This window comes from Gracilinanus agilis, chromosome 4 (assembly GCF_016433145.1).
Source record: "Gracilinanus agilis isolate LMUSP501 chromosome 4, AgileGrace, whole genome shotgun sequence".
NCBI classification, from domain to species: domain Eukaryota; kingdom Metazoa; phylum Chordata; class Mammalia; order Didelphimorphia; family Didelphidae; genus Gracilinanus; species Gracilinanus agilis.
Window position 1 is genome coordinate 309,766,348 of NC_058133.1, and position 25,351 is coordinate 309,791,698.

The 25,351-nt window shown below is 38.6% G+C and overlaps 2 protein-coding genes across 3 annotated transcripts in view; one reads left to right on the forward strand and one right to left on the reverse strand.

Annotated features, from left to right (window-relative positions):
• SMAP1 (small ArfGAP 1) overlaps window positions 1-4,589 on the forward strand; it is a 249,405-nt gene extending 244,816 nt beyond the window's left edge. For both annotated transcript variants that reach the window (XM_044676039.1, XM_044676040.1), the window contains one exon: window positions 3,630-4,589. In XM_044676039.1, the coding sequence (XP_044531974.1) occupies window positions 3,630-3,764 (135 nt within the window). In that variant the 3' untranslated portion in view covers window positions 3,765-4,589. The remainder of the gene's footprint in view (window positions 1-3,629) is intronic.
• A 487-nt stretch (window positions 4,590-5,076) lies between these two features.
• B3GAT2 (beta-1,3-glucuronyltransferase 2) overlaps window positions 5,077-25,351 on the reverse strand; it is a 78,684-nt gene continuing 58,409 nt past the window's right edge. The window contains exons 3-4 of the mRNA XM_044674427.1: window positions 5,254-5,402; window positions 5,077-5,163 (exon numbers count right to left, since the gene is read on the reverse strand). Coding sequence (XP_044530362.1) covers window positions 5,077-5,163; window positions 5,254-5,402 — 236 coding nt within the window. The remainder of the gene's footprint in view (window positions 5,164-5,253; window positions 5,403-25,351) is intronic.

Genomic DNA, 25,351 nt, shown 5'->3' on the forward strand with positions numbered 1-25,351 from the left:
ACAGGTAGTATCTCGTACAGTGCCTGGCATATAGCAGGCACTTGAGATATACCTGATTGTTTCATTTGAATCTATTGTAATGTCTAAGAGTAGAGTTTGGATTTTTTTATACAAAGAAACTACTTATCTTGGCTTTTTACCATAGGAACAAAGGTTTTAACAAACTCTTGAAGCTCTTTCCCTAATTCATTTTAAAATGTTCATATTAGGGAAACAATATTATGGTTAAATCACAAACAAGTGAAAAGTCACCCTGGGTTAGGTCTGGTGTTCTGGGTGAGATGTTATCAACCTAAACAAAAAATTTTCTTTAATGCACAAATGATAATAGATTTTTCATTCATGAATTGATATTTTCTACTTATCACCACATTGGAAAACCAATTCCAAAAGTATTTCAAGTAGCCTTTCCCCTTATTTGTACTAAAATAACTCATACTGAGTGTTTTCTAGTTCTAATAGTTCAAGATTTGGTAAATAAGGCCCTACTTTTGAAACTAAAAATTAGCTTAACTTTTTCATTGCAGCCTCATATGAAAATCCCTCTCTTCTGCTCATTTCTCAATGTTTTGAAACCTTATTATGTTATTTTTCAAATGTAGCTAGCCAGAATGCTGTATTCTAGGTGTAGACACACCACACATTCTTTACAAAAATAGGCTATTTCTAATATACTTCCTGGTATTGTCCAGAATTGGGTTTTGTGTTTTTGATTTGTTTGTCTTGGCAGCATATTGAGCTCATAGCATCAGGGACTTCTGTATATGATAGCTTTTTTTCCCCCTAGACTATAATTAGCAGTTTAAAGCCCTCATCTATCCAAGTATATACTTTTAGATTGTCTTCCCTTAAATGCATTTATCACTTTCTATTTCATGCATTAGAGTTTCATCTTCACCTTTCATATCATATGAGATTTTTCTACCTGTTAGAAATCATAGTCATAGGCAAACTTTGAAGATGATACTGTACATTCCCTCTCCTTTCCAGATAATTTGTAAAAATATTATGTAGATTTGATTTTAAAACCAATTCCTGGAGAAATAATGTTCCTGTTAATACTTTTCCATCTAAAATCCCATTTATCCCCTTACTTTAAAAAAAAGAGAATTCTCCATTGATGAAAAAACACAACTTCCAAACTGTTGGCATCTTACTGCCTCCCCCCCTTTTTTTTTATCAGCTTTTGGTGTGAAACTGTTAGAAGACTTGTTAAAGCCTCAGTAACTTGAGTCTAGATTTTTGATCCACTCCCAAAACTTATGCATTTTGTGACCTTTTAATTTGGTTAATGAGTTAACAGCAACTTTGCTGGGTTTGGGCAAGAGACTCACCAGTCTACAGTTGCCAGGATCTCCTCTAGAGCCCTTCTTTAAGGAGGCATGTGAGAGCTTCCAGTTCTAACCAGAGAGGAGAAAAGGGGCATAAAAGCCGTAAGCCCCAGAAGGTTGGACTTTTATTATATTTACTTACATTTTGCTACCATTCTAAGTACGTTTGTTGAATATGTCTTTAAAGATTTCCTAATTATAAGGGGAAAACCTGCAAACCCAAATTAAATCAGTTTGCTAGTTAGAATATTTGAGGATATAACTTTTGCTAACTTAACTTTTTTAGAATATGTACATGACATAAGTCTTTGAGGATTCTCAAGAAACCTACAATCATACAGACAAATGTATTGATTGGGATAGATAGTGTCTTAACTGAGAATCAGATGCTGCATTTTTGGACGATTGAGAAAAGAGTGTGTTTTGACTCATTAGTACACAAGGATAGTAACTTTTAATAGTCCTACTTACAATCTTTCTTGATTAAATCTGAGTTGCCCCACTTGCCCATCTGTCCTGAAAGGGGCAAGGTGCTTGAAACAGCCTTAGTAGAAGATGCATATAAACAGTTTTATAACACCTATCTCTTCACTGAAGAAGAGGGAAATGGAATGGTCTCATTAACTGTTTGACCTGCTTTATAGGATACGAGCTAGCATTATTGCTTGTCAATTTTGAGATATGCTCCAGGATATAATCCAGCCAAGGGTAAGGTTTGACTTGAAGTTTTCTGTATAAAATTCAGGCTTCAAACTAGGATCCTAATAAAGCTCATCTCTTCCCAGCTGCTAAGAAGTAGAGCTTTTGCTTTCATGTACACACCCCTCTGTACTACTGACAGATGGCAGGGATGCCCTCCAGTGACTATTGCCATCAGGCATGAGGTTTGGGGGAATCTTTACCACTTTTGGCAGTAGTTGAAGCTATGTGGGAAGTAACTGTTCTACCTGATGTGTGTGTAGGCACACACATGCTGACCTCATTTTGAGCAAGAGTTGCTTTAATCTTCAAGGGTCATATATCATGAAATATGACAGCCAAGTAAATGTTAGGCAAATTTCAAAACCAAAAAAATCTTTCTTTTACTGGGACATTGATAGGTAATTCAAGGAAAATAACCACTTTGATCAAGTCTTTGTTTTGGAGAACATGTGCAGATGTTCTGATTTAAGTCCTCAAAAAAAGTCATAAAAGTTCTTCATTAAAGGAAGAAATTTGGAAGGGAACTATATAATATTTATGCCATGCAGTTTAAGTATAACAGATACAATGAGGAACATCTGACTTTCTAAATGTTTGACTTTCTTAAGTATTTACCCTCATTTCATCTTGGAAATTTGATCACTTCCCATTTAATGTATTACTCCCATACTATTTGCAAGTGAAGTATACCTTCATTCCCATAGGAGGAAAAAAAAAGGTATACTTAAAAAAAAAGTGATACGTTTATGACTAGAAATTGGATCCAAAAGCTCAAGATAAGCAGCCCCTAAAAGTAGAATATCCAAAAGAACCATGTTATAGAACCCATTACAAGCAAATAGGATTAGGTATTTTTAATAGAAGGCCACATCCTTATTAAATTTATTTTGATTCATGTAAATAAAAAAGCACTGCAGTTGGATATATTGATGTAAAAGTTAATACATACTGATACATACAAATTTAGTTAGAGTTTTGAATTGCCTTTACCCAAATCTGAATATTGGCATATTTTCTGTCTAGCAAGAAGTGACAGAAAGGCAAACATTTCTTTTCATCTGCCTAAACTGCTTCTTTCTGGTCATGTAAAATTTCTCAGGTTTTAGATTTGGTTTTATTGGGACTCTCTTCTGTTAGAGATACCTTGGGTTTTTTTTTGTGTTTTTTTTTTTTAAATGAATCTTTTTGGTGACTTTCCCTTGTGTCAGCAGTCTAAAATTCTTTAAAATATTGTATGATATGAATATATTTAAATACACGTGCCTTCTTGGTTTTGTAAACTAAGTAGGCTTTATTTTTATATTTAATCTAAGACTTCATTGTCCATTTTTGGCCAGTAAAAGTATATTGGTATATATTCCTTACACATAATTGTTTTCACACTTCTCAGTGGTCTGAATATCAATTGCCCCTGTAAAATTATTATTCTTTTGAAAGGAAAAAATATACACATAGCCTTAAAAAAAATGAAAAAAATCTCATCCTAGGTTATACTAACATATTTTTTGGAAAAGCATGACTTGTGTAAATCACCAAGGTATGAGTACTTGACATTTCCTTTCTGTTTAGTTACCAAACCACTTTTATGTTTTGCAGATGAACCAGCAAATGGCTGGAATGAATATCACCAGTGCAAGCAATGCTGTGGGTTTTGGCCAACCCCCCAATACAACAGCAGGATGGTCTGGAAGCTCATCGGGTCAGACTCTCAGCACACAGCTGTGGAAATGAAAACTGCAATAGGAGTTTCATCCAGAATCACTACCACCTGACATTCCTTGATAAATGCATCTAGTTCCCCTGTTTATTCATGTACAGATTCTTTTTTCCTCCCCAGTTGTTCATATTAAGAATTGACTGACCGTGTTGGTCTCTATTGATTAAATTTGATGTGGTAAAAAGCAGGTTGAGAATCCATATTGACGTCACTGGCAGTTTTTTCCCATACCACACATGATTTCATAAACCATATTCTTGGAGAAGCTGCTTAGTCAATTTACATAATCAGTTTTATTCTCAATAAGATTATAGGTCTACTGTTTGCATATAAGGGAAGTAGTTATCATGTTAGTAATACCTCTAACAGTATAAACCCTGCCCCCAAATTAGCCAGTAATCCTGTAGAAAGGTACTATATGAACAGATGTTTAATCATATAAATAGAATGTAAATGTATCACCAAGCACTGTTTTCTAGTGTATCAGAATTCTTTTATTTCATCATTCATTTCACTGTGATGTTGTTATGGTGTGCTTAACAGGGAACACGGTTAGTGAAAGGAAGATAAACCTGGATGTTACCACAAAATTTAATCTGTTCAAAGAATAAAGGAATCCAGAATCTTTTCTCCGAGTCTCCTATAATTGGGATCACTTCTTGTGTACATAGTGCTAATCTGCAGAGCTCTCCTTGCACTATATGCATACAGGGTATCTACAAAGTATTCCTTTTAATCCTTGAAGGTATATCCAGGTTTATGACAGTAATTGTGTTTACATTTTATGGTGCCTAGTATTGACAAAATGTTATTTCCCTATATTAAACAGATGAATCCATCAACCTTTCTTGTGGGTTTTATTTCCTAAGCTATATTTTGCCACTGATTTCTAGGAATCACTTAGTGCTGAGAGGTCAGGAATATTGAGTTGACAAAATAACACTCATTTGTTCCTTAACACCTGTTCAGTTTCACCAATTAAGATGAGAGAGGGAGGAAGCGAAGCAAGAAAAAAAATACATAAAAAGCAATTGTTGGAAATGTTTCCTTACAGCATCATTCTCTCTATCTCTCGATGACATATCGATCTTTCAGGTGACTGTGTGTACTGAAATGGTAAGGGGAAACATGCAAAACGAAGGGAAGACATTTTTATACCATCCAGATTGTTCATACAGACGTCCATCACATGAAAAGCAGGGCTGTTGCACTGTGGTAGAGTGACCAGTACCTGAATGTTTTTGCAGCTTAAAACTTCAGAAGGCATCCTCTTTGCCTCAGCCATCTGTCCATCATGGTCATGCAAGTCCCATTTGTCTCTTCAGGTTAGACCTCGATTTTAACAGTGTCCAGGTGGTACTTTGGCTCATTAGCTAGGTTGACCTTTTCTGTTCTAGTGTGCCATACCAGAACCTGAGGGGAAAGGAAAATGTTAGTTTAGGGCAGGGGCCCTAATTCCAATTAAAGTCAAAATTAAGCAACACTTGGAAAATGAATGAATACCTTGGTGCAGTTGTTTGCTTTTGGTTCCAGTTCCTCAACTGTTGTTATCTGTTTTAGAAAATCAGATTCTTGCATCCCTGGCTGGGACCCACGGCGCTTAAATACAGCTTTTGGATTGGACAAAATCACTTGAAGGCTCACAGCAAACCCTTTGTGAAAAGTAGAAAGGTTTTATAGTAAAAAACTGGAATGCTTGGGGTTTTATCCATCTAATTTGGATTTTCATATTAAAAAAAAAAAAGAAATCGGTCTTTACCACCACTCTTTCCAGGCCTCAAACTCCCAACCCTTTTTCTATGAACTCAACTGAGCCACAAAAAGACACAAGTCTGAGCTTCATCCAGAGTGGAATCCTCTATCTCACTGCATCTGTCTTATCTTCCCATCATTAATGTGGCCTTACACTGTGTGGGTGTGCACGAAGTTTTCACAGTTCTACTTCATTTTAAGGAATCTTTCTGTAAACCATCTCCTAAATAAAATACAGGATACCACTAGAAAGCCACTGTCTATTCTGGTTCCCAAAACTCTGAAAATAAGGAAGAACCAGTAGTGGCCAGAAAAGTTCCACCATGACTTTGGCTTTTAGAAGAGTGCAGTAAAGGAATCTTTAATCTTGAAAAATACCTGAGAGACAATGTGGTATAGAGGCTAAAATCAAGAAGCCTAGGTTCAAATCCCACCTCTAATATTTAATAGATGTGTGCCCTTGGGCAAGTCACTTAGCTCTTGATGTACTCTAGATCTCCATTCAGTTCTAGATTCATGACTTATATGCCTGGGAACATCAGGACAACTAGTGAGTTCATCAGCTTGGGGAAATCTGAAATTCCATCAATATAATCTATGTTTTTATTGTGTACCCTGCTGGCATCAAAATTAGTACTTCCCTTATTTAGATAAAAGCCAAAGAATTTATATTGTGCTAAAAGAAAAATACCACTAAATAAAAATAGTACAAGTTCTTTTACATAGAGACTTTTAACTATCTAACCAGAACTTTGAAAAAAAGTTTAATGTAAAATGAAAGATCACATTAGTTAATGCTTGTTTCTGGTCACAGAATTTTAGAGCTGGAAGGGAACATCAAGATGAGGGTATTTTCCTCCCATTTTTGAATAACATTATACTGCAATTTATCACACAGTGCAACAATTAAGACAATGAAAACCAGAGTTCTCAAAGAATCCATTAATACTCACTGTGCAGCACCATCTTCAATCCAAATGAATCAGTGTAATTCAAACAAAAATGGAACATTCTGAAGGCCCACTGATTCAAGTACTTTATAATGCATGCTGCCAAGTACTTAAACAATTGGAAATTAGTCAGCACTGTCAGAAATTCCATGCTTCCTTTCTCTGGCTCAATATGAAGTTGAAAGGGGGAAAAGGCATACCTTGAGGTAAAATTATTTGAACAATCAGAAAACAGATAACTTGTATCTAAAACGCTGAGTAATTTGACTTTCTTGATCCACTTTTGGAAAAAGGTACCTACACTGACTTAATGAGCCTTTTCCTGAACTGTCCACACTGGATCAATCAGCAAGTAATCAATCAGAACAGCAGAAGAGGGGAAATGAGATGATGTATAGCGAGAAAGATCTCTCATAATGACCCAGCTGCCTAGCCAGTATCTCTATTCTTTTTCTCTGGTTTCTCCCATTTGTGAAAGGTAGGTAGGAATAGCAGCTCAGGGAGGAGACCTCACTTTATTGCTCTTAAAAGGAAAACGAAAGTTATATCTACAAACACTCAACGTTTGATTTCAGGAAACTACTTCCTATTTTCCTTTCCTCTAGAATGTCTCAGTATTTCATTTTGTTTGGAAGGGACAAAAACTTGTGAATAATGAAGACATTTCTAAAGAAACATCTGTATCATCAGTGTCGTACAAATAAATGATTATGAGCAAATGCTTAGGGAACAGAACACATAATGTAAAGGAGTGAAGAGAATCACGTGTGGCTGTAACACAAATACAATTAGGTGGGTTTGAGTCAGTTGGTCAGGGGGAAAGCATCAAGTCAGTCCATTCTACTTCTCTCCAAGTCTGGTATGGATGCAGTGGGCAGAGGTCAAACCAGAACCTCAAATCCTATTTGCCACTTGGTAGTGATGCCTGTTCTACCCAATACCAAGAAATCGATGTCACATTTACACGTGTAATGGAATAGAACTTCAGTTGTTGAGGTGAAGGTGTTAATTTTCTGTTAACTGAGGTAACACCAGGAAGGTCCTACTTTTTTTAGGTCATTTCAGACCTTTCTTGACTCTTCATGACCTCATTCGGGGTTTTCTTTTCTTTCTTTTGTTTTTTTTTCTTTTTTTTAAACCCCTACCTTCCATTTTGGAGTCAACACTGTGTATTGGCTCCAAGACAGAAATGGTAAGGGTGGGCAATGGAGGTCAAGTGACTTGCCCAGGATCACACAGCTAGGAAGTGTCTGAGGCTAGATTTGAACCTAGGACCACCCGTCTCTAGGCCTGGCTCTCAATGCACTGAGCTACCCAGCTGCCACCTGCATTAGGGGTTTTCTTGGCAAAGATACTGGAGTGTTTGCCTTCTCCAGGAAGGCAAAGACAAGCACAGTTAGGCAACCTGCCCAGGGTCACCTAGTTATTACTAAGTGTCTGAAGCTAGATAGGAACTCGAGAAGGTGAGTCTTCCTCACTCCAGAGCTGTCCACTGTGCCACTAGACTCTCAGTTGGAGACTCTAAAGTCATCAGTCCACTTTCTTATCTCAGTAGAATAAAGTCAACAGAAACCTTTGAAGATGACAGCCGTCATTCTAAATACCACGTCTGTATGTTAGTGTAGCTCCAGAATAATAATGACAACTTATTTCAAGAGTGTTTTAAGGTTTATAAAATGCTTTCCCCACAAAGCCTACGAAACAGCGCAGACATCCTCCCTGTTTTAATGATGTGGAAATTGAAGCTTTAGAATGGCTTGGTGGCTTGTCCGCAATTGCACCACTCAGAGATGTAGACTGACACAGCCATAATTTGGGAATGTTTAATTGTTTTAAGCCCCTGAAACTAACTTGTTTTCCTGTGATTAATTTGCCTCTTCCTAAAAGTCAAGCACAAGCAAAGAATGAGGGGGGAGAATTTCTGATGAAGTGTTAGTTAGTTAAAAATCAATTAATCAAGATTTTAGTTTACAAAAATGTGTCTATAAATAGAAGTGGTTTTTGCTAGTGTTTTTACTTTTCCATTCTGGTTCCCTCAGAAATTCATAAAATTGGAAGAGACCTTATAGCCCAACCGCCCACCTAGTTGAATATCTGTCTCCCTCCCTCCACTTCCCCCAAATAACTAATTTAAGAGAATGAAGATTTCTTTGCTTGGGGCAAGGCAGTATTTCTCACTTTCACATGAGGAGAACCCGAAGCAGATGGCTTACCCGAGAGGATTGGGGCTTCAGATTCTTCAGAAATAAACTTACATGTGTGCCACAATAAGCTGCTTGAGGGCAGGGACTGGGTCATTTTTCATTTTTGTGAATCCCCTTATGAACACCACTGTCTAAAAAATGATAACAATATAGCATTTATGTAGTGTTTTAAAAGCTTGTAAAGTCTCAGGTCCTCACAACCCTGTGAAGTGCTTGAAATGCTATTATTGCTCTCATTTAACAGATAAACTGAGGCTGAGAGAAGTCAACTCGTCCATGGCTATAGAGCTAACACGTGTCTGAGGCAAATTCTGAACTCGGGTCTTCCTGACTCAAATCTGACACTACTGCACCACCGCCTAGATGGCTGGGTCACAATTCAAAAGAATTAAAATTACAGCTGGCCCAAAAGGCAATGGATAGCTGGCTGTAGCAGGCATGACTCCCTCTCCCAGAGAGGTCATAAAAGACATCAACTATGACCTGTATGTTCCTGGAAAAGGAAGACAGCATTTAGGTTCTATCAGTATCCAACAACCTATTAAAAGAACCAGGAGTATCGTCTTTATTTTGGGTAAATCCTTCATGGAAAGACAAGAAAAAAGACAGGAAAAAAAAAGTCTTCATGTATCTGTGGGAACACTGAGCACAACGCCTTGCAAATTGCAAACATTTAATCAGTGTTTGTCAAACTGAATAGAGATTTTACAGAGCCTTTTCTCACCTGCCTTTCTAAGAGCCCTTTGTGATAGACAGGTGAGTGGCTACCCTTGTGACCCACCCAAGGCCACGGGGCTAAAAGCTTAGACACAGACTGAGCTGGAGTATTCTCATTGCTGTAGAACATGCTTTCTGGTAAAACCACTTGTCCTTTCTCTAAGCGTCCAAAGTAACTGGGGCAGCAGACAAGTGGTCCAGACCTCACTTTTATTTTTTAATTTTTTTGCTTTTAATTTTAATTTTGAATTTTGAATATTTTCCCCTAGTTACATATTTCATGTTCTTTCCCTCTCCCAAACCCCCCCTAGCTCCCCCTTAGCCGACACACAATTCCAGTGGGTTTTACACGTATCATTGATCAAGACCTAATTCCGTATTATTGATAGTTGGACTAGAGTTATTGTTTAGTCAGACCTCACTTTTAAAAGTACAGGCTGCACAGACCCAGCGAATCACAGGCAAGGCTGGTCTGCTCTTTGGACACCTGTCAACTGTCAAACAGTCATTCTACTTTTTAATGTGAAAAATGGTATCCAGCTTTAGTCTACCTCAAGTTAGCCAGATCAGCATCCTTCTGCAATGATACAAATAAAAATAAACAGTCCTCAAATAAGGGCATGGTCATTAATCCACAGATCAGTATGTGGCTCAATCAATCTGTCGTCAAATCCACCAATCAGAATTGGTGCTCACATTAAGTTTATGTTCCTTGTGGGTTAATTATGGCAAGAGATAACTGACACGGTGGATAGAAAGCTGGGCAAGGAGTCCTAAAGATCTGGGTTCAAATCCGGCCTCAGACACTTATTGGGCTGTCACTTCACCTCTGTCTGCTTTTGGTTCCTCATTTGTAAAATGGTGATGATAGTAGCACTTACCTTGCTGAGTTGTTGTTAGGAATAAAATGAGATAATTGTAAAGTGCTTTACAAACCTTAAAAATTAAATTAATGGTAGCTGTTAGCTATAATAATGTAGTTACCTCATATGTTGATACACTTTTCATTTACTTCTCACAAAGACCCTGTGATAAGTATGATCATTTTTATCTCCATTTTACAGATGAGGAAACTGAGCCTTACCATTTAAGTTGCCCCTTATCACATAAACACTTTATAACAAAAGTTCAGAAAAAGGGGTAATATTCACATCAAAGAAGCACAAGTTGGTTGACTCTCACACTACATGTCCTCACTATCCAGTCAAACACTCACCAACTGCAAACATCCCTGAGGCTCATGGCTTGAGCTTTTAAAGCATGTTGGCAAATGACTGTCCCAGCCCAGCCCACATTCAGGATTTCTTATTCTAATCTCCGGACTCCAAAAAGGCCATTTTGAAACCTGAGAGCCCAAATTTGACTTCCCTGGAAGTACTTCGAATTATGACTGTTGTTGTAGAAGGACGGACAAACCTCTGCCATGTTGTTTCCCTTAGTCATGTTTTCTCTGAACCAAATAACCACATTTAGTGTATGTCTGTGCTTTTCATGTTGCCTTCAGGCTAGTGAATGTGTTTCTAGATTCTGTTTCACGAAAAACAGGACCCCCGTTTTCTGGAGGTTAATTTGAAAGTGATGCGTGGCTGCTTTCATCAAATCCTCTGAATTCTCTCCTAACATTTCCTGAAGCACTCAGATAGTTTGGAATAAGTTTTCCTTGCTTTTTCTTAAACCGTACTCAAAGGAAGTGCTTAGAGCTGCTTAGACTGAGGTCCATGCTGGATGTGTAATTTCAGGATTTTGACAGACAAGTGAAGACACAATCATTCCTTAGCTGTGAAGTATTCTCTGGCATCATTTGCTAGAGGTAGAGAGGGGGAATCTGCCATTAAATGAAATCATGGGTTGCAAGGTTAGCCAGAAAAGAACAAAGAACCCCACTTGCTACCCTCATAAATCTTTACCTGATTTTATCTATTTTCTAATCAAAAGGCAATAAGACATACCTTTGGAGCATCTATCTCAGTCATTTTTGTCTATTTCTTCCTGAACAAGATCTTTAAAGGAAAGGAGTGCACGGCTGCCTGTCAAGAGCCAGCTATGGCTAATTAGGCCAAGCCCTCAGATGCTTCTCCTGGCATCCTGTGATTTACGGTGCCAGTCTGCAGAGTCAATAGCCTAAGTGCTTCTCTGTGTCTTCTCGAAAAAATGAAGATTGAGTTCTTAGCTGATTGGACGTCGATATTTGACGTACTTCTTGGACAACAATCTTTTGTGACAATTTATTATTCCCAAATGCTGTAATTTAAAAAAAAGTGAATTAAAACAAACTATTTTGCAAGGGAGAAGAATCCAGAAATTTTACAGTAATCCTTGTGGCATCTGGGAAAACATGAAGGCATTATAAAATCAGGGTCAGATTCACTGCTCCAAGCAGTTGTAGAAAATATGAAATAATCTTAAGATCAAAATTCTAAACTCCTTATTTTAAAATGAGGAAACTAAGGCTTAGATAGGCTAAAGAACAAGGAGTAGAATCTGAGTCCAGTTCTTTTTTCTATCCCACCATGCTCTCTCTGTGGGTAGTATTTCTTGATTTCATTATGCTATCCAATTGTCCAGGGAAAAGGTTACCAGAACACAGGGGGGTTATAGTACAGTTCCACATTGAGGGACTCACAGAGAAAACTGTTCCAGGAGTTTACAGTCTGGAGGAACTCAAACTGTTCCAGGAGTTTACAGTCTGGAGGAACTTCACGCCTTCCTATTCTCCTTTAGACAATAGTTAAGATTCTGCCAACAACATCTACCAGAACAACTCTGATGTATTCCAAATAGCTTAACACATCCACCTCCACCTTTCCAGAGTTGGCAGTAGGCATCCTTCTTCTACTTTCCCTTACAGATCACTATTTTTTTTTTACAAATCCTATTTGTTAGAATACTTTTATTATGGATATTTTTATGTATGTATTCATTTTTTATGTCTCAAAGGTTAGTCTGTGGATTCCCATTCGGTACCTTTATAACCCGGCAACAAGAAAGATGGTATTCTACTAAATGTTCTCTCTGGTCTCTGTACAGGACTCACTAAAACTAAAAGTTTTAGTCACTCACTAAAACTAAGATACTGATGGCAAATAGCATTGAATTTGAAGTCAGAGGACTTAGGTTCAAATATAGGTCCACCATATTGTTCTCTGACCATTAGTGTTCCCTCATTACCTCCACCTCTGACCTGGAATTACAACTCCTTTCTCTGGGGTCCAAGGCTTTGATTTACCCTATCAGGTCTGACCTAGACCCACCATATTCCTCTCTGGCCATCTTCATGCCAGTAGGGCTGGCATGTACTTTTTCTACTTCCTCTCCCACCTTTCTGCCTCAAATCAGAATGGAAATACTAATCAAATCAACATTATCATTCCCCAAGAGGATATTCCATTACTGGTTTGCCATCCCTGTGACTTCCTGATCAAAACATTCTTTCCTGGCCCCCAGTCCTCTATTAGAAAGTAACTCCTAGGGTAGAAACTGTGTTGCTTTTTCTCTTTGTATCCTCAGCTCTTAGTGTAGTGCCTGATACATAATGGTCAGCATTTAATAAATGCTTTTCATTTAATTCATTTCTAACTCTGTTACTTGCTAATGATTATCCTAAGTTACTGTAGTTTGCTGAGCCTCACTTATCTCCACTGTGAAATGAAAGGTTTGGCTCAAATGGCCTCTCAAGATTCCTTACACTATCTAAACTGCATATAGAAAGCCACAAAGACTGGCTCCACCACTAGCCAGCTTCCTGTTCCCTGGGGAACAACTCCATCCTGTTATAGATAAATTAATAAGAAGTTTAAGATTAGGTATTATTAGGAGGCTTATCAAGCAAGGCTGGAGAATTCTAAATGGAATGGGGAAGCAGGAAGTGGCTCTCTCTTCTAGGATGGACTCCATGTTGGCTGAGTGAGAGTGGGTTGCTCACCAACTGACTCAGTGGGAGTCCTCAGAGAAAGTGGAGTTTGTATCCTGGTAACCTGAAGAAAGAAAAACATCTATCTGTGGGAAAGTTAGGTTGAGTCTATCAAACCTGTTATGGGCTGTAGGTCATCTCAGGCTGGTTTAACTCCCTAACCTAACCCATCTCAAGGATTATTGGCCAAGGACCTGGGAGAGCTGTATCATCGCTGGATTTGGACAGGACTCAGCAGTGAGGATCTCACTTCCATCCCTGATAGCCCAGCTGTGTCTGGATATAGCCTAAAGCTTAGTATAGGTAAGTTTCTTCCCTGACCCAAAGACTTGCCCGTAGGTTGTTAGAAATAGAAACCCCTTTTCCCTTCCTTCAAACTAAAGTTTATTCAATTAAACCTGTGTTTAGAAATCCTTTTGTCCCAGTATTACTCAGTTATTTGTTAGTTTCATAGACTCCCTGGCTAGGTGGATCTGTAGTGGCAGTTGGTACCAACTTCCAATCCCTGATTTCCCAATCCTTGTATTTTGTTATATATATATAGTGTGTCTCCCCCAACTTGTTAGGTCCCAGTCTATTGCCCTGTCTTGTCAGTTTCTCCTTCTCCCCTTCCTCTGAATCCAGATAATAGAGCTTCCCCATAAAAATCCTGACTGAGCCTGACTCAATAATGTCCCTGCCTGAAACCATTATATCACAAGATGGCTCAGCCATACCACTCACTATCCATTTCCACCTGTGGCTGCCTGACCCTTTTTCTTCCCCTCTTCATCTTCAAGCTTTCCTCCCCTTATTAAAATGTAAACTCAAGGGTCAGTTAGGTGACTCTGGGGATAGAAAGCCAGGCCTGGAGATAGGAAGTCCTGGGCTCAACTCTAGCTTCAGGCACTTCCTAGCAGTGGGCAAGTCACTTAACCCCCATTGCCTAGCCCTTGTTGCTCATCTGTCCTGGAACTAATACATAGTATTGATTCTAAGATGGAAGGTTAAGGATTTAAAAAAATTTTTTTAACTCTCTGAGAGTAAAGATTGTCTTATTTTGTCAGTTTTGAATTCTCAGGGCTTAGCACAATGCCCAGCACATAGTAAATACTTAATTAAAAAAATGCTTTATCTATTTGAAGTGCTTTGCAGCATTTGCCTTTCTGTCTTACAGTTGTTTTTTAACATTTAATTTGAAAATTTTTATTTAATTAATTTAGAATATTGTTTCATGGCTCACATTCTTTCCCTCCCCTCCTTCTTCCCTCCCCCCTCCTGTAGCCAATGAGCAATTCTACTGGGTTTTACAGGTATCATTACTCAAAACCTATTTCCATATTATTAATATTTGCATTAGGGTGATCATTTAGAGTCTACATCCCCAATCATATTCCCATCAAACCATGTGATCAAGTAATTGTTTTTCTTCTGTGTTTCTATTCCCACAGTTCTTTCTTTGGACTTAGAGTTGTTACTAAGAAAGTAAGGGTTGGGGAAAAAAGGGGGTAGGTGGCTTAGTGGATAAAACAGCAGTCTTGGAATTGGGAAAACCTGGGTCAAAATCTGATTTCAGACACTTTCTGCTGTGTGACTCAGGGGAAGTCACTTAACCCTCTTACTCTTCTGTCTTAGAGGTGATACTAAGACAGAAAGGGTTTAAAAATAAAGTGCTTTGCAAACCTTAAAGGAAATCTAAAGGCTTTTATTATAGCTATGATCCAATAGCCCTTCTAATTCATTATGAAAGTACCCTGTGAAAGCTGAGTTGAGAGTTTCATTACTTTGCCCCTGAGTAATCACATACCCTCTCCCCATCCATCTTAGAAACTTTACCCCACACACACACACACACACACACACACACACATATACACACACACATCTCAGAGCTCACAGGTGAAAGTGATGTCATTGGGAACCTACAGGACACTTCCACTCCTCTACAGGCTTTAGAACACTTCTTGTTACTTGCCAAGGCTATCTGCCACTTCCTCAAACTGAAAGTATAATTACAATGTGCCCACTATAACCAAATCCCACTTATTTAAGGGAACAATTTGGATGTCTCCTGGAATTGAGTGTAGATTTTTTTGTGGGGGTGGGGTGGGGTGGGTGGGTGTTGTGGGCAGTAGAGGGGATACACTAAGACCTTAATTTCATCAACTCCCAGAAAGGAAAATTCCCCTTATCAACAGAGAGATAAAGAGACAAAGAACTTGATAGTGCTTAGTATGTATCATGCAAATGTAAGCAAGCCAAACAGTCTTTGCCCTCTAGGAATTTACATTCTAAGGGAAAGAGGTGACTTATAAAAGGGAAGCTAGGAAGTAGATGGCAAGAAGGGATGGTTTTGGATCTAGTGACTGGAAAGTCAAGTCAAAGTTTGAGTCAGGGTAGGGTAATATGGAAGCTCTCCTGGCAGAGCTCAGGGTGGTTCCAGAATGGAGGGATGGATGGCATATGTTATACAACTTCTTGTCTGGTGCACTGAGAAATTCAATGACTTGCAGAGGATCAGAGGTGAGACTTGAAGCCTGATGTTCCTGCCTATGAGGCTGGCCCTTTGTCCATCATATATGTAGTGAAGTCTACTTGCTTCTTGAACCTACAGTCCCTGATCAGATGCCCTGGTTTTGGCACAGATAACACTGGAGGATCTTATTGTAGCTTTTCTTGGGATTGGAGTATAACTGTTTGTAAGTGGATTGGTTTCTAGCAGTTTGCAAAGCTAGGTTTTTTATCTCTTCCCTCTCTTTTTCCTTTTTCATTTCCTTTAATTGCCTTTTTAGATCAGATATTATTCTATCTTTTTCTGAATATGAATTTGCTTGAGCCTTGTTTTCCTCATTCTTTGAGTCATGAATGTATGTGGAATGTTGCCTTAGTTCTTCCAAAGAGAGAGTCTCCCACTGAGGACAGCTCTGTCTAAAATAGATTTGGATGGGTATGGTGGTCTCCCCTTTATGAACTGCCTCCTTATATGTGGTAGGGAATCTGAAGCCTGATCCCTATAATAACCCCCAAAATTCTCAGCTCCCTCAATAAGCCTGTCCAGAAAAAGACTGGGGTGTTCATCCTCAGCCTGCCTCGGTTTCTCGTATTTATTCCATGCATTAGGTCTTTTGGCATGGATTTTGAGTGCTTCAAGGAGATCTGCCCTACAATGGAGTAGGTGTCTCATGTTGGCATGGGATGAGAACTCAAACTCTTGGTGATCTAGTGGCCATGATGTAAGATTTTCATTAGTTCTAAGTCTCTTCTAGGAACCTTGCCTTCTCTGAGGGGGTGTAAAATTCATCCAAAAGAAATTCAACATCACCAAAACTGGGGTTGAACAAATCAAAAGTCCTTTTCAGTTCCTTTGCAGACTTGTATGGAGACAGGAAGTATTTGGGGAATCTCCTCCTAAGGACTTCCAGGTCTTGGGAAGTGAAAGCCTTGTACATTTTCATATGTACAATCCCCACCTCTGGTTTAAAATGAGTCTGGTCTATAATGAGGTACAAAGATATGGTACTTGGTCCTACTGCCTCTGCCTCAGGTTGTTTTCCATGTAGCCATGGGGTTTTGAGGATTTGTAGCAGTTAGGTTATGTGTCTTTTCTATAACCTCCAGCTGCATTATTGTGTGGGAGTCTAGAATTTGGCCCTCTCTAATCTTTCTATTTATTTTGATCAGCTGCTTGATCTACTCTTTCATCACTTGCAGCAGTTCATAGTTGGTGTTCTTCCTTGTACCCCAGAGTAAGTCAAATGCCATTTTAAGAGTCTATAGTCCCTGTATTACTGTTATCACCACTGCTATTACTATGGGCAGGTATGATATAAATTCTGCCAAGGTCAGAGCTAGGTATTTGTAGGAGTCATATATGATCAGCATTTTTAGGCAATATTCAGTTATAACATGGAACCAAAGATGACATATGCCCTGCATTGCAGACCAGAGCAGTAGGGATAAGCTAATTATAAAGGTAACCTTTGCTACAGCCATTGTTCCCAACACTCTTAGGCTTCGGTTCCCTTTTGAACTCACCAAAAACTGTTGCATGGAAATTGGAGGCAGGTTGGTAATAAGAAGGCTCCTAAGCCTCATTTGGGCCTGACAGGCTCTGTTGACTGAGTCTGCCAAGTAGGCACTGGAATCACAGGTGCTGGATGAATCTGGGCTAGTGAGTGAAGTATTTGCCAGGTGGTTACCCAATGTGTCAGTAACCCCAGGGCCTATGAAGATCAGCTTAGCCAAGCCTCTGCCTCTACAACAGTGCCCAAATCAGGAACCTAATGGGAGTTGTATAAGTGTTTAACAACTCCTCTAGCCCTGGCTTGGGGTTGGATTTGATGGTTTGGTTTGGGTTAGTATAGATGTGCTTGCTGGATATTCTGACTGAGGTTTATAAATCCCTTCCTAATTAGCTATAGATGATTCACCAAATAGGAAAGGAATACCAATCTTCTTTGATTGGATTTTAACAGGATTTATTTGTATTTATTTATTTATATTTACATAAGGGTTAGGAACTAGGGAATAGAATAAAGGATTTGGGAATGTTAAGCTGGATCTAAATAAATAAAGGTGATCTAAATCAAATGGATGATAGGTTTGATAATAGGTTGGAGCTTTTTTCTCCCTCTTTTGATCCTTTTGATCCTTTTGAGCCCAGCTGTGGCACAAGCCAAAGGATAAGGAAGGTTAGTGGTATTCTTTTTGTTGGTTGTGGTGTTCTCTCAGCTCTATTAATAGCAGGTGATTGATTTCTTATGGCATTCAGATATGGATGCTGAATTGCAGGTCTAGGGCCTACCCTCCCTCCAATCCACCTTTCTCCCAGGAATTCTCAAAAATGAGACCCAGTGTGCTGTTGTCCCAGGGTATTTATAGGGTGGTTCCAACTGTCTTCTGGCCCTGGCAAGCCACCCTGGGCACATTCCAAGGTCTCCAACCAACATTCCTGTCAATCCTCCATCTTGTTCCAGAAGTTCCTTATTACATCTATGAGGCTGGCCTTTTGTCCACCATATATGTACTTCACTTCTACTTGCTTCCCTCCCCCAAACTCATGAGGGTTTGTTTTGGGGACTCAAGAGGGGACAGTTGCAGGAATACTGTTGTCCATTGGGGATGCAAGTAAAAAAATCTGGTAACCCATCAGCATAGAGGGAAATACTTTGACTAGTTTCCTCAAACTATTTGGGAAAATGCCAGGAGAATCATATTTTTTTCTAGTATTATTACTTATTAGAATCAGGTCAAGCACTGGAAATTTAGGATATTATAAAGTTGCAGGCATCACCAAATGATTCTTTTCTACTGGCATCCATAGAATGTCATTAGTCTGGCGAAGTCCTAAGCATCACTCTGGGCTGAAGGCTTCTATGTTACAGTGACTGGCCATTGCTGTGATAAAGACCTCTTCCTAGGTGAAGGCAGGAGGATAAAGCTTTTAATGGAACTACTCCAAACTCAATTCATTGCCTGTTTTTAATCATTTTCTTCCATGGAGGCAGTTGGAAATGGGCTACATGTTTTACCATCTGCTAAAATGACCAACCAGGAAACAAGCCTCTTTAAACAGATTAGCTCATCTTTTTGCAAAGGACTATTGATTGAGATTTTGATCCCTTATTACCCGATGCTGTCTGTCCTGCTGTCCTGTCACCATCTAATTTAAAGAACTGCCTAAAAGTCCATTTAGCAACCATTGTTCTTTGTGAAGTGAAAGGAAAGTGCATTTCTAAGTATTTTCTACTTAACCTGTGACAAATTCATTTAAATCTCTTCCCTGAAAACAACCAGTTGTCATAGAAGGCTAAATCTTCTATGGAAACAATTACAATGCTGACAGGGACAGAAAAGTCGATTTTGGGAACAAAAGATAAATTAAGAAGGCTTAATTAACCAAACCACTAAAAATATCCCCTGTTTTTTTTAAGGGGGAAGGGGGAAACTAGTGATAGGGAGCTCAGCTGCCTCTTTGAATCAATGCAATTCCTTTGAGAAAAGGAAGAAGTCATCTAGTCAGCTAACATTCTGCCAGTATATGAACTACAGAAGACAGCCCTTGTGTGTCCAAGGTATGAACTTCTAAGAGCTTTCTTCCATCTCTAAGAAGAGATTCCCAATACAATCAGCTTCATACCCTGCCTTAACCCAGATGTCATAGCTTCTCCTCCTCTAGGCAACTATTACACACATATTGGCTCTTAAATTGGACATAACCAACTAGTGGGATGCATCCAAAAATAACCACAAACTATCCCAAGAATTAGTTGGGACTTTCTAGTTTCTGAAGCATTTTCACACAGGGTTGATCTTGAATTACTGTCACAGAATTACTGCAATGGTCCATTTTACAGATGAGACCCAGAGAGGTTAAAAGAGTCTTGACCAAGATCACATTGAAAGGGCTTTGTAGACTAAGGGCTAGAACTCAGCTCACCTTAGTCCAATGCTCTTTCTTTCCCCACACTGCTTTTGCTCCTGGGAATTTACTTCTGAAGAACACATTTTTATAGTCCAACTGCAAAGATCTAAAAATCTGAGGTTGTCTCTGATTTTAAATGTTAGACCACAAGACATGGATTTCATATTTTATTGCTATCAAGATGATAAAATATATCATCACCTTTTCTCTTTCAACAGCTTAAATTCTAAATACATCTTAATGGTGGTATAAAATCCTTTGATTTATAACAGATACTAATAAATGCACACATAGCAAAGGTCTAGAAGGATCCATTCTCAGTTCAGGACAAGTTAGGTCAATCTGTCTTTTCTACCTTTGATGTTGAGACAACTTTTTTTTTTTTTAACGCAAAGATTCTTAAAATGGGATTTGCATACCCTGGAGAAGTTAATGGATAGATTTCATTATTGCTGTTGTTCATCCTTCACTTTTGAAGAGGACCAATGACATCACAGGGTGATGTCTTGACTTGCTTGTGAACTGGATTTGTGAGGTAGAGTTGCACAAAGCCATCAGGCTAACTCTCTCTTCCAGAATCCTCAAAGTCCTCTTTGACAAAAGTCAGGATGACCAGTGATGGCCCAGGATGCAGTGGATAACCTTGGCATGTTCAAAGTCTGACCAGCTTCTAAGCACTTCCAGGGCACCCACTTCAGCCACCTTTGTAGCCATTAGAACAGATTGTTCTCATTTACCCTTTTTGCCAGGGGAAGTCTTCACATAGTTAGAGGAGAATCTCTTAACTCAATGACAGGTTTGAGGCCTGCTGGTTATCCTCAATTTGAATTTGGATAAAAAAAAAAAAAACAACCAACTTTCATCTTTATTTTCACTAACTGCTAACTGAAATTTGGCCTTACTTTCATTTATTTATTCACTAGATGACTAAAAGGGATCCCAACACAGAAAGGTAGTCTCTGTTTCAACCAAATATTTTATTGTTGCTTTTTTGCCCTACATCAGTGACACTTCCCAGTGGTGGAATATGAACCCCTCAAATAGGACCCTTCCTTACAATCTTAGTACCGCTAAGAAAAAGAAAACAAAGCATCGGTCATACATGAATGACGTATGCCTCGTTCCACTTCTGCAGTCCAGCTCTCTGTGAGCTCCTCATTAGTGCACTGAAGAAATGTCAGTCTTTTCATTCTCCTAATTCTTCCTTCAGCAGAGTGGCAGGTTTCCTCATGCACAATTTGAGCATTTCTTTGGTATAATATAGTTATTCTTTAGAGAAATCTATTTTAAACAACCTATACTTGTTCCTTTGATCATACTTTCCACCCACACCACCCCATTTTACACAGCTTCCCAAAGCACTTTACAATATGATGTATGTTCAACAAAGATGTGGTAGTAAAAATTCATCCCAGCTCAGATTTGAACTACCCAGTCATGAAAGCAGGGGTTCCACTCCAGAACTGGGTGTGTACAGTGACAGAGGCAGGGGGTGCAGGAGAAAATGGTGCAAGTGCAAGTGCAAGTGCAAAACGCACTAACCTGGCAGCCAAGGAAGCCCTTTCTGTACTCTCCCCATCATAACCATCCATTTTAGAAGGCTAACGACCCTGTCATTTGTGGGGTGGGGGGAACGGAGGGGGAGAATTAGTGCTGCTAGATTCAAGTCACAGGCTTGCAATTTGGAAAACTACAATGTGAACCATGCCCCCAGGAGCCATTCTTTTCTCTCATCTACAGATCATTATTCACCTGTGCTGGCCGTAGGCACCACTTGGAGCGTGCATGTTAGAATGCATGCTCACTGCTAGGAGAAAGCGCTCTTCTTACAAGGAAGCACAGGAACCTCTGCGAGGATGCAAATGGAACCATCCCAAGCTAGCAAGCATTCTTGCTCTAAGGTATGAGCATGATATATGCTTCCACAGACCCTCACACACACACACACACACACACACACACACACACACACACACACACACACACACACACACACCATTACACAGCCATTCTCATAAGCCAAAACGTGTGCAAAGTTACAAATGAGTAGTATACCGAACAGCTCTCTCTTGCATAAATACAAAAATGCCATTTAATCACTTCCACCAGCCAGAAGATGCCTTTCTAAGGACTGCACATGGGTCTGCTTCTAGGGTTGGCTGAGTCTTTCTTTGCCAAAGCTAAAAGGACTGTATTGGAATCCAGTCCTGACTTCACCGTTAGAAGCCACACTCGCTAGTCCTAATTTTGTATTTAGGAGTCAACTGCTAATCATCTGGCTAAAAAATATCCTGTGACTTCCTACTGGGAGCCATTTTGTAGCTACTTCATTATCCAGAATTTCTAAAAATAAAAAGGTAAGAAAACTGAAAGCAAAGTAATTCAAGTATTTCCCTGTTACCAGTCTTAATTCCTTACATGGGAGAATGGGTGGGCACTAGTGGACTGGGTTTATTGGGTTTTCAGTGACTTTTGATCAGTTAGAGAAACTTAACCACAACTGGAAAGGACCACAGAAGTCTGGACCAACTTCCTTATTTTTTTTTTAAACAGACAAGGAAACTGGGGCCATTTCCACATACATTGCATATATGTACATTTATATTTATTGCAAACTCAAAATTAAGTATAATCATACTAGATTTTAAAATTTAAATTATTTAAGTTGTTTTTAAACATAGTACAAAAGAACAAAAAAAAGTTAAAAGATTCTCCAATGAATTAACTTAAATTTAAAAAATATTTAAGGCAAAAATAAAATATTACATATTTTATACAATAAAAATTATATATTTATACAAGTAAAGTAAAATTATATATTTATACAAGTAAAAACCCAGGATTTTCTTAACAAAGGGTTTTGATTTCACATTATATAAATAAAACCCCTAGATTTTCTTAACTTAATTCTCATTTATCTGAAATTAAAACCTTTTTATTATATGATATCATATTCTTATATCTTATATATTATCAAGACAATGGTGGTCCTGGAGTAAGGAATACCTGGATTTTTCTCTATTCATTTCTTTGAAAATTGTTCCTTGTATATAGATTATTCAAATTTCAGTTAACCACAATATTTAATTAAGCATAACATTCTCATTTCTCAACCATTCTAGATAAATGGCAGTTTATTGTGTATGCTTAAAAACCACCACTATACACAACTGCAGACATTTTCTGCTCCATCCATTGGAGAAGTTTGATGAAGTATTTTTTTTATGTCCAAATGCTCTCCCTCCTTACTCATTTACAGATGGGATAAGGGGTAAGGGATTAGATCTATGAATTTCTCCATAAAGAGAACTCCCTGATGAGGAAGCTTCCTCTACCAGTACTGGTCAGCACTTTCTTTCACCTTACAGTCTTACAGTTTCCTAGAACATGGAGGGGTAAGTGACTTGCTCAGGGTCACACAGTTCCAGATGGGAGATAAAAATATTTTCTGTGGAAGTGACCATAGCATTGGTTCCCAATATTGTTTTTAATGAGGAGCTACTGCACCCTATTGAGGAGCAACCCTATTGCAGTGCTCTGTCTATAAGTGTGTGTGTGTGTATGAGGGGGGAAGAGTTAGGCAGTCTGCTTATAATAACTTGACAGTCCTCCCACCACTCCACTTGAAATTCTAGTGATCCGGGAGGCATGTGGCTAGCTAACTGGTCTGGGATTATTTAGCAATCAGACAACAGTGTATATTCAAGTGTGTATTGGTAGATCATTAACATAACAATGAAAACTAGACATTGGAAGGATCACAGAAGCTTGAGTTGGAAGGTACTCCCAACCTAGATAACAAAGGAAGTATCACTTCTACCATATCCTTAACTACTGGAACAATTCTGGGAACAGTAAACTACTTCATGAGGCCATCAAATTCTGTTCCCAGGCAGCTCCTTGTTACCGCGAAATGAATAAGACTTTGTTCAAATTTCATGCACTTCTAAAAAGTAAAGGGGGAAAAAAATCTTGTCCAGATGGTAGTAATTCACTTCTCAATTTCTCTCTTTAATTGGTTAGTGCAAGTCTACCATCTTTCTTTTTTTGTTGTTGTTATTGGTTAGTTTTTATTTAGTTAAAATTTTTTTTACCTTTTAGTTTTTCCTCAGTTTTATGAAAATACAACTTTTTTCCTTTTTAAAAAAAGTTTGGGCCAAATTCTCACTCTCCCTCTCTTCTCTACCCCCCTACCCAGAGGGCAAACAATCTGATAGATTTTCACATGGGTTCTAGTGAGTCTACCATCTTTCTGTGAAGACTCGGACCAAAGAGGTTAGCCTTTTCATAAGATCACTAGATCACAGATTTATAGTTGAAAGGGGATTAAAGATTACCCCTCATCTAGTCTAATATCCTTACTTATTGTTGAGGAAACTGAGACCCTAAGAGGCCAAAGATTTGCCCAAGTTCACACAGGGACTTATAAAGCGTTGTTACACTGCTTGAGAGAATGGGAAGTAACTAGATTTCTAAGAGGTAGTTATGGGGTGCTGAACAGGGCATTCGATTTGGATTTAGAGGACCGGAATCCTGCCTCTGCTATTCACTTCCCAAGTGATCTTGGGGAAGTCACATTATTTCCCCAGGCCTCAGTTTCTTCCTCTATAAAATTAGGGACTTGGAGAAGGGCTCTCTATTGACAAGAATTGCCAGGGAAAGTGAAAAGCAATAAGGCCAAATCAGCATCTTATGCCATATACCATAATAATTTCCAAATGGATAACCCATATAAAAAATCACAAATGATGAGATCCAGTAAAAAAGTTAGAAAGAAAATAAAAGGAACTTTTCAGAACGATGGCAAAGGGGGAGAATCTTTAATCAAATAAGGGCAGAGGTGAGCATAAAGAGATAAAATCAATAATTTCAATTCTGCAAAATTTAAAGGCTTTCTCAAGATCAAAGCAATAGTATGGTAATGTGGAAAAAGTGCTGAACTTGGAGTTATACATATGTCCTGAGTTTGAATCCTGGTTCTTCCACTTTCTACCTGCCTGACCATGCACAAATCATGTAATCTTCTTGAGCCTCAGTTTTCTCAATTGTAACATGAAGATAGAAGAGCTTAGATGACCTCTACATTCCTTTCTGCCCTAGATCTATGTTCCCACAATGCTAAGAAAGGAAACACAACTGGGGGGGGGCGGGAAATAAATTTTTGCATTAAGTATCTCTGATAAAGTTCTGAGATTCACACAAACACACACATACACTCACATTCACACAGAGAGAACTAATACAAATACAAGAGCCATTCCACTGCTGGATATCTATACATCAAGAAAATTAAAGATAGAAAGAAAAGTTCCATATATACCAACATTTTCATGGTAGTACTTTTTGTGATAGCAAAGAAACTGAAAGAATGAGGGGCACTTGTGTATTGGTTAATGGCTGAAATAACTGGTACCTGAATGGAATGAAATACTGTACCATAAAAAAAAAAACCAACAAAATTGAGGAATTAAGAGAAACACTTCTCCTGGAGTGAACCAATACAGACTGAAGTAAGTAGAAGGAAAACAACATATGCAAGTTTAACAATACAAACAAGAGGAACAATAAAATGAAGTGAATGCTGTGTAATATAATGGTCAGTCTTGACCCTATAGAAGAAATGAGAAACACGACCAAATCTTTTAGTTGCAGAGACAGTAGACAA